Source organism: Vanessa atalanta, chromosome 7 (genome assembly GCF_905147765.1).
Source record: "Vanessa atalanta chromosome 7, ilVanAtal1.2, whole genome shotgun sequence".
Classification (NCBI taxonomy): domain Eukaryota; kingdom Metazoa; phylum Arthropoda; class Insecta; order Lepidoptera; family Nymphalidae; genus Vanessa; species Vanessa atalanta.
Genome location: NC_061877.1, coordinates 8,018,684 through 8,034,417, shown reverse-complemented (window position 1 = coordinate 8,034,417; position 15,734 = coordinate 8,018,684). Strand labels below are relative to the sequence as shown.

The window sequence follows — 15,734 nt, the reverse complement described above, 5'->3', positions numbered from 1 at the left end:
CATTCTAATATTTATAATGTATTTAGAAAGATTAAATTTTATTTGAAACCTGTTTACGACATTGATTATTATTTTTAAATGTTCATTATAAAAATAAATCGACTTGGAGTCGGCGGATTGTTTCGGCGCTATTATCAATTCAGAATATTTATCATTAAACATATTCAAAGCCTTAAATAACTACGCAAAACTGTGTGAGTTTCTTATTAACACTATAAAGATAAAGCTATAACTAAAACGTATTCGTGTATTGTACCAAATAAATTTACATACAAATGCCTTCAGTCGCGTTTCATTTTCACATAAAATGTCTTTTCTGTATAAAGAAATAAATTTAAAACTTACAATAATCAACATACATAGCCGACCGGCTGATCAAGGTCACGTTGGCGAATATAAACTATAAATAAATTTATTATCCTTCCACTCACATAGTTTGCCTGCAAAGAACACTTAATTTTTTATAAGTCAAATAACTAGCTGGACAATAGTCCACAAATTCAACTCCATAGAACGTCAAATTTTTAGAAAAATGTTAATCAGATTTTCGAATCATGACGTTGGTTTGTCGTTTCAAACGAAAACAAAATAGATAATAATTAAAGAGAGAATTAATTTTGATGATGAGCAAGTGAACAGTTATTTGTATTTCACAGGGAAACAATTGTCTTTCAAACTTTAACATACATGGAACAATTGATAATATATTTTCAAATGTTATGTTAGGTATCGTTATTTTTTTTCAATCATTGAACTTTTATAGCAAAGTACAAAATATAGCATAATTAATACAATAGCTTAAGAAATACATATGTGTATAAATATATATAAAAATGGCATTGTTTTTGTTTACTGACTGTTTGGATGCCTGGCGATTAGACCACCTTTTTGTAAGTGTCACCATAGCCAATAAATATTTACACCGTGATAATAATTACAACGAGTATAAGCTTACCCTTTATTATATTAGTATGTAGTATGGGAATAAAAAATGGTAAAGTCGTACCTATTTCATTAGAAAAGTGTATACGTAGAATTATGTTATAAGAACTATCTCGAAGTTCATTTGTAGAACTCTATCGTGGTATGTGACATTGACTATTATCATTATTATACACGTATCGAAAAAGCGTATCGCCGTAAGTCGGTTTTGAATATTTTACGAACCATAAGTTTTTCAGATGTCAAGGATATTTTTTTCAACTGGATATATTTTGTAGATTCTCTGTAAATAGTGCTATTATTAAAAATTCGACATGAGCTATAACAAAAAGGAAATACTCATTCAATTGATGTCTTAATTACTATTATTAACTTTGCTATAGTAAAGTACAGACAATATTCTTTATTTTCAAGTAAAAAGTATACGAAGCATAAGAATTTGCATTATTTTGCATAAACATTTATCAATTTATTATCGTTTTACTATAAATGTATTTAAATAAACATAATATTTTACAATTTTGATAATTACGTATTATTTAATATTTGAATTTAAAACACAAATAACTCACATGAAATCTCATGGTATCAGTTGAATGTCAAGTAATATTCAATATTACTATCCTTTATAATTACAATTATGAACAACTTGATTGACTAAAGTAATTTATTTTTTATCGAAAAGGTGAATTGAAGCCGATTATGCTGTCATAATATCTTTCACAAATGTGAGTTTAATAACTAATTTTGTAGTCCTGTAAATTATTTTAGCTCAAAGATTACTGTCAATATAACCTCGACATATAAAATATATAATTAAAAGTAGATGACGTCAATTTGTGTGCTCGTTTCGACAACTAGTTAATTTCAAAGTCAAAACAAATCGACAATGAATATTAAATGATAGTTACTTCTTATCGCCACTTACATCACAATAATTGAACTTAAATTTAATTTTATGACATAATTAATTCGTATTAAAATATTTGACATTTTCTTTTTTATGACATTAAAAAATAAATAAACAAAAATAAAAACCGTAGGAGAAATTGTGATTAAGTAAGTAGCTTAACAATTCTTGTTAATGAAAATATATAATTCAGTTATATGTAACACATTAGTTCGCGCTAAGGTCAGTCATAGGTAAGAAGAAACAGTTTACTTTAATATAATACACGAAACAAGACCACGCTTATAAGTTATACAAAGAACTTGAAGTTGCCGAGTGTTAAATATTACTTCGGTGAGCGGATTTATAGTAAGTATAAAAATTCTGACGCAACTGTCATTTAAGAGTCGTTTATTTTAATTATAAAACTTTTATTTAATTTATCGTCTAATTAAATATGTAAAAAATTCAACGTAAATTTTATGCACGTATTTGATACATTTTTACAATCGTTATTTAAAATTAAGCGAATAAACGAGTTTAAACGCTCAGTCTTATACAACAAGTGCCATTTGCACCAAACTGGGCCTTCGATTCACTTACGAAATTGTGCATAAATAAGCGTATACCTAAATTCGCGACATTACCCAATCATTCGCGTCTTGTTTTGTGATTTGCCGATTATATAACGAACATCCAAATTCTTTGCATTTCTTTTATTATTTGTGGGTGGTACCTACCCATTATATTCTGCCTGCAAGCAGCATTAGACAGTACTGTTGTATTACGGTTTGAACAGTGAATGAGCCAGTGTAACTGCAGGCAAAAGAGATATAACATATCAGTTCGCATGGTTGGTAGCTCACTGGCGATGTAAGGTAAAAAAATTACGGCATCAATATCTATGGCCAGTGGTGACCACTTACCATCAGGTAGGCCACTTTTTCGTCCTACCTATGCTATAAAATATAAAAGAGACGAACAAAAAATAGTTTTCATTGTCATTATCATAATTCGCTTCATTCATGAAGCATTGGCGCAGTGTACTCGTATATTTAAAAAACTCTCTGTCTCTACTTATATCCTAAGTTATTATTTATTTGTACGTCTCATAGTCATATTCTCTCTTGTCCTACGGTATAATTTTTAGCTCGCTTATATAATAATATTAATACATAACACTCTTACACACTAGGAACTGAACTGTTTATCATCTTGTAATATCTAAAATTATGAAAGAATTATTATTAAATTGTCATCATATTACATTACCAAAAATATATAAAAATATATTAAATAATTAAGGAAAATAATTGTATTATAGGGCTTTGAATTATAGCTTAGAGAAAACTATAAAAGAAAGTACTAAGTTTTTAAATTCCTATGTGAAGCTGAAAGTTCCTTTATACTATGATACGGAATGTAGACGTTAAATACGCTAGCAAAGGTACCCACGACTTCTGCTTACCTCATTATAATGTCAACAATGAATGTTTTTCTTTTAGTGTATATATTATTCAAAAGCCATTTTATCACAAGATAAGAATAGTTACGAGCAGGTGCTGATGATTAATATTTAAAGAACATGCATGTGAAATGGTCACAATATTCATGAATAAATCCGAGCTAATAAAATTACCATATCGGGTCTGTGAACCATACATATCGAGGTCCTTAAAATTAACAAGCAACTAATTTCTTATTTTAAAGTCAATCGAAAAATGTTTCCATGACCTACAATACATATCACTCTGTGTTATAAAAATCATACACAGCGGTGTCTGATTATCTTAATTTTCGTCGTATCGACCATAATATCAACATTCTATAGCTGAGAAAATTAGTTGACGATAGGTCGTTGATCTTTTATCAGTACATAGAATAATAAAAATAAGAGAGGTGTCCGTATATGAAATATTATTGTCACTTGAATTTTGAGATAGCTAAATATATTTACTTTTGTAGAAAAATTAGAATAGTGCTCTACTCATAATAAGCATGTTTCCCTTAATAAACTCTATTGTATTGTATTCATTGTATACTAAAAATACTCCAAACCAAAATCACGCATCTGAGATACTATTACATTTTTACTACTTCAAATTTCGTGCATATTGTTAGTTACCTTTGACTTTTAAACAAATCAAATGCCACGTTTCGACCTAGATTCAAACGTATTTTTTTTTTAAATCCATCCATCCATCTTTGTAATAGGCTCAGCAAAACGGTAATAGAATTTCATAATAAATTAATATTTTAATATTAATTTAAAATAAAATAATACGAATAAAGTACATTTTAAGTAGTCATTTATCTAATTTATTAGTATTCATGAATTTATGAATGCGAAATATTTAAATAAACACATTAGCTAAAGTTGCGATACGCTATTAAGTATTCTGACGAAACAACTAGACGAAACGTAGCCCACGTCTTGTCGACTTCTTTTTTACACTTTTGAATATATCTTTATAAAATTTTATCTCAAAATATGACCGTAATTTTTAATTTAAAAAGATTTTTTATACATTTTCATTATGTTTAATTTTGTTGAGTAAAATCAATATTTAATTAGGAATTTTAGAAAGAATAATAACTAATACTTATTCGTATAATCTATAAAAATTACTCATATTGGTTTGGTGACAGAGACAAACCCTAAAATCTTAATAATTGTATTAGAAACGTCTTTTTGTACTTAATAATCTCATTTTACGACGGTGTATCAACGGAATACAAACCTTTCAATTTATTTAAACTATGAAATTGATTTCGTGCTAAGCGGCGAAAGAAAATATAACTAAGAAAATTGCACGTTCAAAGGAAAACATAGTGTTCAAAATGGTATGGAATAAGGTAGGAATAGTTTATTTTATAAGTAACATCTCATAATTTTCTTTATTATGAAGTATACTGTACAATACATTCTGTTTTTTACTTATGTCGGCTTATTCAATATTATTTTTTGACTCCGTCAATTGACGCTTCGTTGAAACTGTTATAGCTTGAATCATTACAAGCTTTTCACATCATCTAACAACAAACTGTATTTTTAAAAGCCATATATAAATCGTTAAGCAAATGTTAGCTTTTCGCGTTAAAGAACTACAGTTGTCCGACAATAAATAAAATAGGAAAACGGTAAACCAGGTTCAACGGTATTTTAAACATTTAGCTATAAATTAACATCCTCCGGTGAATACCAAATCGCTTGAAATGTAACAGAATTAATGTTGTTGCATCTAGTGGTACAATGTTTTGTCACACTGCAGTTATTCAATTTAAACTAAATTCTAAGAAAAAAAATTGTTCTCAATTACATATGTTGAAATGCTTACAATTGTAATTTTATGAAAAATGTAATCGACGCAGTCAAAATCAATGACCTGATTGGTCATAATTAGTTTTAATTGTAAACAAATAGCAGCTTTTATTTAAATTACTTACATGGAGAACTAAAATTAGTGTATGTAAGTCAAAACAAAAAAAGTTATTTTACAAATCATGACCGCGTGGAATGGTGGCAAGAATGCTAGCAGCATTTTCCCGTTGAGTCGGAATTGCTGTTCTCTGGGCAAAAAATTAAACAACTGTCCCGCCCGTAATGGATGATCCCGGGATTTATAACATAGGTTATATTCCATATCGTATATCCCGGAAGACACGAGATGTTATGTGTTTCAATCGCAAATTATAATCATTTGAATGCAATAAAATATATAATATCATAATTACAATTGAATAGTTCACTTGTTCAAATCTCTTGTATAATACTTCCTTGCAAATAATACACGATTATATAATATAAATGTTGCTAAATTTGTCTCAATAATAATAATGTCTCAGATATGTAACTTGATAAAATATTATAAATATGATATAAAGCATGATTTCACATTTATTTTTAAATTGGTCTATTAAAAAATTTAAGCCTCATGTCACTAAAGTATTGATAAATAAGGGATATACTCAATACAAGATTATATTAATAAGAAATGGGCGTTGACAGTTTTTTTTTTTTAATTAAATTTACAACATCCACGGGCTCACGGTTGCCCGTGCCTTTTTTTACATTTTACTTTTATACATTTTGGCGTTTTATATTTAATATTTTTACTTAACATCAGCAGATCTTTGCTGGACTTCAAGCTTGTCGCCTTCTTGGAAGACGTGGCCCACACTGACTTTTTTTTTCATATAAAAATAATGTATACCTAATCTATAATAAATAATATATATTAATAATAAATAAGAGTGGACTTACTATTGGTTGATTTCCAGATGTTCCAGAACTATATAACTTAATTGTGCTTTATTGACATACATTGTAATTGAAAAAATGGAAAAGAGTAACTATTGGTGTTTTTGCTGCTTTTCTTGCTTATATTTTAAGAACCAGATGTTGCTTTACATTTAATTCAACACTAACACGACGATGAATAAAGATTATTCATCAGATAACGTGCTCTGTGGTTGAGTAGTGTGTACACCGGTTTTCATGGGTACGCTACTCCGAGGTCCCGGGTTCCATTCCCGGCCGAGTCGACGTAGAAAAAGTTCATTAGCTTTCTATGTTGTCTTGTTTGAGGTACCGTTATATTATTTATTATTATATTAGTCTTTAGTGTTTTATTATTTTTGTTATTGACATTTAATTTACAGACTCGTGTAATTTAATTGATGAGAATGATTTTCCTCATCGGAATCTAAATTACGAACGGCGATAACTTTAATTTAATGTTATATTATAAAATAAAGATTGATTTGATTTTTTATACTACAATCCTGTATTGATTGACTATTGATATAAGTTCTTTATAACGAATGTGTTTTTATAAATATTTCTTTGTGTACAAATACAAATGTTTTAATAAAACGATATACATCACCATTGCTGACAAAAAATATATTAATTTATGTTTTAGCGCTTGAGCGAATTTGTTTTATAGGATTTGTGTTGACTTATCACGATGACAAGCATTTAATGTAACTATAACTTACATTAATTAAAAAATCAATTTCAACTACCTATACGCTATAAATTTACACACTTTATTCGTTACTAGCTGTGCCCCGCGTTTTCAACCGCGTTAATTTGTATTATGCGTGTATTGCTGATATTACGAGGACATATTCAAATTCATGATATATGGAGTCGTTGAGACATCTATTACATACAAGCCTAAGAATATATATATATATTTATTAGGAAATGAGCTCAATAATATATTTTTTTACTTCGGACTAGTCGTTCTTAAGATAAGCGTCTATAGCGATATACATTATTATGAATGTTCGTGAATAAAACATGATTATAACTCGTTCGCCTATGATCAAGATACCGTTAGTTAAATAATTAAGTTTTAAAGTTACTTGCATATGTAAAACATTTGCTGTATTAAGAAAGCCGTATCGAACAGCTTATTGTTAAAAAATGTTATAACGAATCGATCAACCTAACAGGTTAAAAACTGAGGCATGGCGCAAAACTAATTCATAGAACCGCAACAAAAGGCGTATAAACCGCAGAATGATTTGACAGGCATTAAAGTAATCGTGTCAAAGTAATTATTAAATTTTTTGCTTATTAATTGTATCCATCTTTAACATCTTCTTAATAGTAGTAACTAGGTAAATATTAACTCAATGTAAAACTTCAATCGAACATCGGAATAGAAAGAGATGCATATATATCCAGACTATATTTTTATTTACTTTACAAAGCAATTCTTATATGTACATAGGATAAGTCGAAAATCTAAGTTTATTTCTCTATCCCACAACACACAAACATTTTGACAAGGTAGCCTCGAATCACTGTTATGAACTAGAGTAAGCCTTTTCGGTAGTGATAGAAGTAATTTCTGTTCTCTCTGAACACGCAGAGCGCGTTGAAGATACATAGATATATATCTATTAACAAAATAAATTAGAATATTTTTGACACACAACGCGTAACAGCAAGAAATATTAACAACGAATTTAAATGCAGGGTAAGTTTGAATTCATAAAATCAATGAATATTAACCGTGCGAGGTTTGGACGGGTAGCTAGTACTTAAAATAACTAATAGAACTTTCAAATTATTTGCACTTCCAACTCGGATCTCACGAACTCACTCGTATAAGATTAATGATACTGAGAATAGCTAATTAACTTTTTTTTTTAAATTGTACAATTTGAATTGAATTGTGAATTTTTTCTCATAACCGGATTTCACTACTAACATACAATATATATACAAGATTATAGAAATTATTATTTCGCCAGTAGTATGTGCTGTATGATAGTGGGTAATGGAATACATAAATCTTCAATAAGGTCGCAAGTTCAAATCCGGCCTGTAAGGTTGCTACGAAGTGATGTTGTTTCAACAATATAGACTCTATGTGTCATAAAAACGTTTATGATTAGAAATTATAAAAAAAAACGTAAACAAATAAATAATTATAAATAAAAAACACTATGAACTATATTGGATTTAAATAAAATTGTTATACAATACATTTTATTTTAAGATTGCCGACGATTATATCTCTCAACAATTTAAATTTAACATTGGCAAACACCAACTAACTCTTAATAGAATAATAATATCGTACAAATTCCAATGGCAGCTTGGAAACAATTCGAATTATTTAAGTATGCGTTTCTTCACAATATCCGTAATTGAACAATAAAACTTTAGCCGTAAATGTACCTACTTATACTTTTTCTATATTAATAATAAGGAAATAAACGATTGTAAAAGGTGTATCATTAAAACAGGTTGCTTGGAGTTAATTATTGGCAAGGTGATTAAAATTAAAACATAGAGTTTCATTATTTATCATGTCTTTTTTATATATATATTCTTTAGCGGTAGTTGCGAATTATGATTTCTAAGTAAATAAATATTCATAGAAATAATTACTGTTACTAAAAACTAATTCTTTTGCGATATCTACTCGGTCTTAAAAAAACTGTTGGCCAAATCCAATACGATACTAATCTATCGATTTAAAAAAAAAACATAAAACTAAATAAATGCATAAAAGTAAAGTTTTATAAAACTATGTAAAGTAAATGAAAATATAAATAAATAATTAAAGTGAATTGTTATATTATAATAATGTGATGTAATTTTTTAATGTGAAGTAAATATTATTTACTTAAATAAGAAAACTTTATTTAAGTGAATAATATTTCTCCTGCTTGATCTATTACCACATAGATAACAGGAAACACCTTATACTGAGCACCCAATTTTGAGCGAGGCCTCAGACATGTATTGCCAGTGTGAGTCCTTTTTCTTTGGCTAAGCATGGGGTAAAACTTGTTAAATAATCAGTAGCAAACACTAAACCGAGGTTTCTATTTTCCCCACTACTGCAATACAGTATAATCATCAAGACAAAGTTCTATCAAAGTGACTTATTTTTTTTTTTTGATTTTGTAAAAAAGTAACAAAAAAAACCAACTCAAACTCAACGTCGCTTTGCAAAAAAGTATTCGAATGTTCTTTCTTATTTATATAACTTTCAATTTAATCTGAGTATAATCTAGTTAATGAAGCTATTTAAATACACAAGTAATTAAAAAGTACATTTTATTAAAGAATTTTATTATTATAATACAGTAGATATTAACATATGTTATAAAATAAGTATTCAGGTAAATTAATAGAATATTAATGATAAAATCATGTATCCTTTCATTGCTCAACGTTCTACTGTTATTATAAAAATCTTTATGATATTCAATGCGGCAAAATAAAAGAATAATTCTCGCACGATTTTATTCAGTCACCGTGAACTTAACATAATCATATTTCTGAACGTATAATCATTGAATCTTGTATTGAATAAACTATCTATATTAACCAGTTCTCGCTCGATGGTCAAAATTCGGTTATTCGTTAATTATCATTTTTATTATTGAAAATTTGATAAAACGAAGGATGAAAAGAGGAAAAGAACTGAAGTGTTTTGTTTTATTTACATCTTTGACTAACTCTTTTGATGTCTAGATAGACTGTCAATGTTGAGAACGCATCGAAAAAAACAGTAGCCAACGGTTGATCACTAAGTAGCCGCATACTAGCAAATTAGTATGACGTTTGACGTATCAAGCGTAACTGTTATGTACACCAATATAATAAAGTCGATTCTTTTGCAGTACGATATAATAATTATTGCACGGTTAGAAATATTTTTTTTTATTTATTTGACTGGGTGACTTTATTTTGTTGAACTATCAAATCAACTAAGTTTAAATTAGATATGCGTTAAGCATCTAAAAAAGTTAGTGAAAATAGTGGGGTAAATGGTGAGAAGAGTACTAAAAAACTCGAAGATCTAACTCAATGAGAACTATAAGACCTACAAATTAAAATAAAATGTCATCCAATAATAATGATTATCTTCTAAATAGATCTAAGAATAAATAGGATAGAAGAAAGAAGTGTGTTAGATCAAACAAACATTTTCCAAATAATTAACATTATATTATATTACATGAAAATATGTAAAGAAAAATTAAGCAATGTGCAAAGACGCATTAGGAGTTCATGTTATTGTTAAACTATTTTTAGTTTTAAGATATAAACTTAAAATTTATTTTTAATAAGACACCTCAATTAATTATTCAACCATATTGTATTAATTTTAAACAAGATATTACCTATTTATTTGCACATACTTTCCAGTTATGTATTTAATGTTAACGTCTGTTTGAATCACTAATTAAATAATGACATTAATATCACTCTATGCTGACTGACACTGAAATAAACATTTAACACGTCACTTATAGATCTTATGCTGCGTATTGATGAATTTAGAATTTATTAATTGGAAAAGTGTAAACATATTTTTCTATGAGAATGATGTTCCTATGTCTTGTCAAATCAAACCAAACGAGCCTAAACCCGTGACAGATACTACTTGTGATTGAGCACTTCCACTATCCAACTTCTAGTCTCTTACAGGTCAGATCACTTCGATAGTACAAGTTATCATTTGAACTAAACACACGTGCAGAGCTTAAATTCTGGCCACAATTGGAATTAAATTCGGCCTCCTAGATTAATCAGCGCACGTGTTCCCCTCTTACTACCTGGGTGCCTTCAAACGAGGCGTGAAGAGGCATCTTGCGGGCCGACATGACGAGGACGACTAGTGCAGTTCATTCTCGCTAACTGTAATGGCCGTCTTTACGTTTGGACTCCAACTACCACTTACCACCAAGTGGAGAGGAGTCAGAAGCCTAAACGGTTTGTATAAAAAAAAATCTACATAAGTACTGACTTTGTTGGATGTTTATACTAGTGAATATGTGCTTAATTTTTAACTTAGCTTCATTTTTTAAATTGTTTGAAAATGAACAGAACGAAGGTACAAAATACGAATTTACAAAATGCCCTCCTGATTGTTCGTTTATTGATCACATAAATTTCACAATTCGGAGTCGATGCGAAAATATTTATCAAAAACTTGTAAATTAGGAAAAAAAAATTACATTGTTCGTTTTTTATTAATAAGGTCATAAGATTTTATTTCCTTTAATGTATTAGTATGATCAAAACGAGGAGCAAATACGGATTCATTAATTGTATATATATCGAATAACCGCAGCAGAACATTAACACAGGTTCCTTTTGTTTTGAATAAAAAAAATAAACAATGATTTCTCAAGTTGGAAAAGGACAGAACAAAATCAACATTCTCTAATTCAATAACAAATTAGCCGAATGAAGCTCTGTCTCTGTCTAATACGATAATAACCTTTCAAGTTGGAAAAGGACAAAGCCAATAAACATAGCTACAAACAACATTATCTCATAGTAGAAAATTAGCTAAATCCTGTTACATCTCCGTTGACAGCTGATTAGTTCAGTCTGTGTAAATAGGGTAAGCCACGCATTAGTTGCATATTACTTCATTTAAGTTTATTGACTTTAATGAGACGATAGTAGGCTGACGTCACAGTTAGCCATTATCAGTTTTAAATAAATAAACATTAATTATATTTTATAACACACATGCATGAAGAATTCGATTCGGGTGAAGTATATTTTACTACTATAATTTTTTGTGTCCGTTATTGTTATGTATCCGACAAGATCCCGTTACGCGTGTGGTTTCGTCATTATAGACACATTAAATATTAAACTAATTTCAATTTCATTTCGGTCTTAATGTACTGTACTTAATATAATTAGAATTTCAAGTTCACATAAGCAAAAAAAAGGTTATTAGCAATACTTGTCCGTTGCCTTTCAATGATCAGAGAGCTATATTCATCAAATATTAATTGGTCTGTTCGTCACTATATTTGTGTTACAGCTTAGTACAGACAATACATTCGATTCAATCACGATCCGTACATATAAATAATAACATCAATCTGAGTATACATTGAGCGAGTTTCAAACAATAATATAAAAACTCATTGGTAAATAAAATATCAAATAAAATAAATATCCTTGTATCACTAGACAGACTAAATGACATTGGATCGTAACGTCTAATTACACGCAGAGCAATTGAAAAACTTAAATACAAAAGATAATATTCTATGTCCAAATGTCTTGTTTACTCAATTGGCTAAAAATCGGCGCGTATGTGGAAACTCACGCAAGTTTGATTCTTGGCAATAAAATATTATAAAGTTGCTTGCGATAAAGTACTGACAATTAATTTTACTTTTGCAAAATCTGTGGTTGAGTTACGATAAACAAATTCAGCAGTTACTTTCGTATAATTTAAATAATAAAGGAGCATTATAAAATGAAATTATTTTTCACTAACGATTGTCACCGTATTTGATAGTTAATAACTGCTATTTAAATATTTCACGGCTAAGCTTTGAAAAGATTATGTGTTATAAAAATATTTGAAAGTCATACGATCGACAGGCACTAAAAAGAGAAAATAAACTAAAAAATTTGCTTAAGCAAATATAACATGCGTTTCGCATTACCGGGCCGGTTCTTTGGAACAACATCGATCTTGATAGAGAAACCGATTGGTGTCTGCTGGTATCTTTCGAGATAACCACATTGAATATCTGTCAACAATACAATTTTTCTATTTTTGAAATAAGATTAGCTTATTACTTTATTATTAAAATGATATTATCATTAGCCTAATTTGTAAATAATCACCATTTCTTCAAACGCATTATTTTCCTAATCAATTATTGGAAAAAGGACACACAAATGGACATTTATACTTTTCGAAGTGATATAAATATTTAAAGTAGAATGTAAAAAAATACGTGCTTCATTTTGTTATCAATAGCACTCACTGTTCGATTTTAAACAAACAGTCATTGTTTTATGCCACCATTGTTTATCAAGGATGGTCGTAGAAACCTGTATAATTTAAGTATTTAATGATTACGTTCACGCATTATCTTACCTGATTCCTGCGCATTTTGCAGGTGATGTATGTGGTGTAGATGGGCATAATAATGGTGGTGGTGCAGGATGCATTCCAAATCGGTGCAATTCAACATTGTGACGGGGCGCCGGCCGCGCCGGCAGCCGTCTGTTCACTCACGCTCGCTGCACACTTTCACAAAACTATTCCACTGCCACTTTAATACGTATCGTTGTCACATCACGTTATCTCCTTGGACACCAATACCGGACTGACGCACATGGATCAAGTCTGTTAAAGACAGTGCCGTTCAGTCTGTCACTGCGACGATTGTCGCCCACAACACTATAGACGCATCGTTTTTTCTTTTAATATTTTTTACGTTAAATAGTGAGAGATCACATCACTTAAGAACTCCGTATGACGTTTGGAGGACAGAAATTATCGATAAGACGATATAAGTGCGCGAGTTCCGTCGGCTGCAGAGAGCGATGCGTGCGCGCAACACTTGTGGCGCGCGACTGTACACTGAATGCGGCATGCGAACGGCTACCACCACTCCCGGTCTCCCGACCTCGACCGCCGTCCACATTTGATGGAAGCCTGGCTTCCATATCACGCCACCTAAACCCCGAGCACAGGGTATAACAACGTTCAACGTCCGACATTCATTATTATCATCTTAACATGGCACCGGGTTTCGTTTTACGAACGCGGTCTAATCAGCATGACCTACAATCTTATTACAATAAAGTCAGTTGAAACAATCCAAACACTTGTATATTTATCATTTAATGATAACAAATGATAAATGTCATAAACAATATCCTCTTAACAAATCATTCAAGAGATAGTCCAAAATGATTACCCAAAGTCAAGCCCATTCGATGCTAAATAGTGGAGAAGTAGTTTGCGGAAAAATGGAAAAATAACAAATATCCGCAATGCAGTCCCAAGGTCAAGGTACCTGCTTACCCTGAATGCTGTACCTGTAGACGAACTTTCGAGCGAGCGGTGCGTGTCAACAATTGCATATGCTTTGTACTCGTACTTGCCAAGAAGAACAGTACATACACGCTTCACCGTGTATCTTGACAAATAATTATGTTTTTTATGAACTTTTCTCTTTCATTATAGTTTATAGTTTTTTTTACTTTCAAATAATTCATATTTTCGTTTATATTTATTTTTATATTCTATATTTGTAACGTGTATCAGGAAATTAAAGTTCAATTATTTGTCTTAAGGTTGCCGTCGGAAATTTTAACTTATGACCTTACGAATTTCACACGACTGTGTTATATGGCAGGATACATCCAATATTTTCGTAGTCTCATAAAAACCTTTGATATAAATCCGTTTAACACAAGTGTTGACGGAAATGTATCTAACGCCATAATGTTAATAAGATTCGATACCTTTGTGCGCGCCGCATATTGTCCTCGTGAACACGATCGCATACAATTACTATCCATAAAGCACGAAGGCATCTTACGTGGAATGCATTGCCTTAAACAAAATACAGCTAATCTTATTTTACATTTTGTTGTTTTCCTTTAATATGAACCAAAAAGAAAAAAATACAAGAAAATTTTGTTGTCTACTACACAGGTTAATATTTTTACATTTACCTTAACTCTTTTAATATGAGTGCAATCATTTATATAACTTAAGACATCTAAAATATCAGTCGGAATATTTCAATATACATAAATACTTGTGTTTTGTTTTATTGATGTTTTTTATTTTTATCTTTACTAAGGTAAGAATTGGTTTTAGATTAATTAAACAAAAAACATTGTTTAAATTTATTGATGTGAAATGTTTTAATGTGATCGCAGATACCAGCTTATAAAGAAACTTTATAACTGGAGTTCATCAATATTAAGTTTGAATACTACTTTAAATTCAACTCGTGTGCATTGCTACCAAAAGTGGAGTTGAAAAATGTTTATGTGATAAATAAAACGTATATGACAAGAAACAAATTAAATACAGTACTTCTACAGTTATCTACGAATGAAAACAACTACAACAAATAGAAAAAAAAATTGTAAATAATAACTTCTGGGAACTGTATCGTATGTTTTCTAAACTTATATATACTTATGTAAATTATATATTTCATTACTAAATTTGCAATTTATAATTTAAACATAAAATGTTCGACTGTTTCTGTTGTTTATTTTAAGATATTGACAGTAATAATGGAATTTTATTGTTGTAAAATTATTTTATTTCCAAAATTGACATCAAATTTATTCTTATTATTCCGTAAAAATGTTTGCAACTATGATTAATCTTATTGTTCGTAAAAATCCTGGAGCGTGCTGCCCAGCAGAATTAGTCGCTTCATCAGCGTACCACGTGGTGTTGTGCTGTTCTTGTGTCACGCCAACCTAATTATTTACTTAACTCTATTGGTATTCCAAAAATATATTTCACGGCCACTTGATTTTTGTTTTAAAAAAAAATTGAAAACTCTGGCAAGGATAGAGATTGCACGCATCTCGCGTTATTTGTGCCATTACTCTCGCATC

The 15,734-nt window shown here is 29.8% G+C and overlaps 2 protein-coding genes across 3 annotated transcripts in view; one reads left to right on the top strand and one right to left on the bottom strand.

Annotated features, from left to right (window-relative positions):
• The window catches only part of LOC125065463, a 157,899-nt gene extending 144,270 nt beyond the window's left edge, over nucleotides 1-13,629 (bottom strand). The window contains exon 1 of one of the 2 annotated variants that reach the window (XM_047673045.1): nucleotides 13,234-13,629. In XM_047673045.1, the coding sequence (XP_047529001.1) occupies nucleotides 13,234-13,330 (97 nt within the window). In that variant the 5' untranslated portion in view covers nucleotides 13,331-13,629. The remainder of the gene's footprint in view (nucleotides 1-13,233) is intronic. The other variant, XM_047673046.1, reaches the window with a different exon arrangement.
• The window catches only part of LOC125065462, a 56,083-nt gene that overhangs the window by 11,417 nt on the left and 28,932 nt on the right, over nucleotides 1-15,734 (top strand). The window lies entirely within an intron of this gene.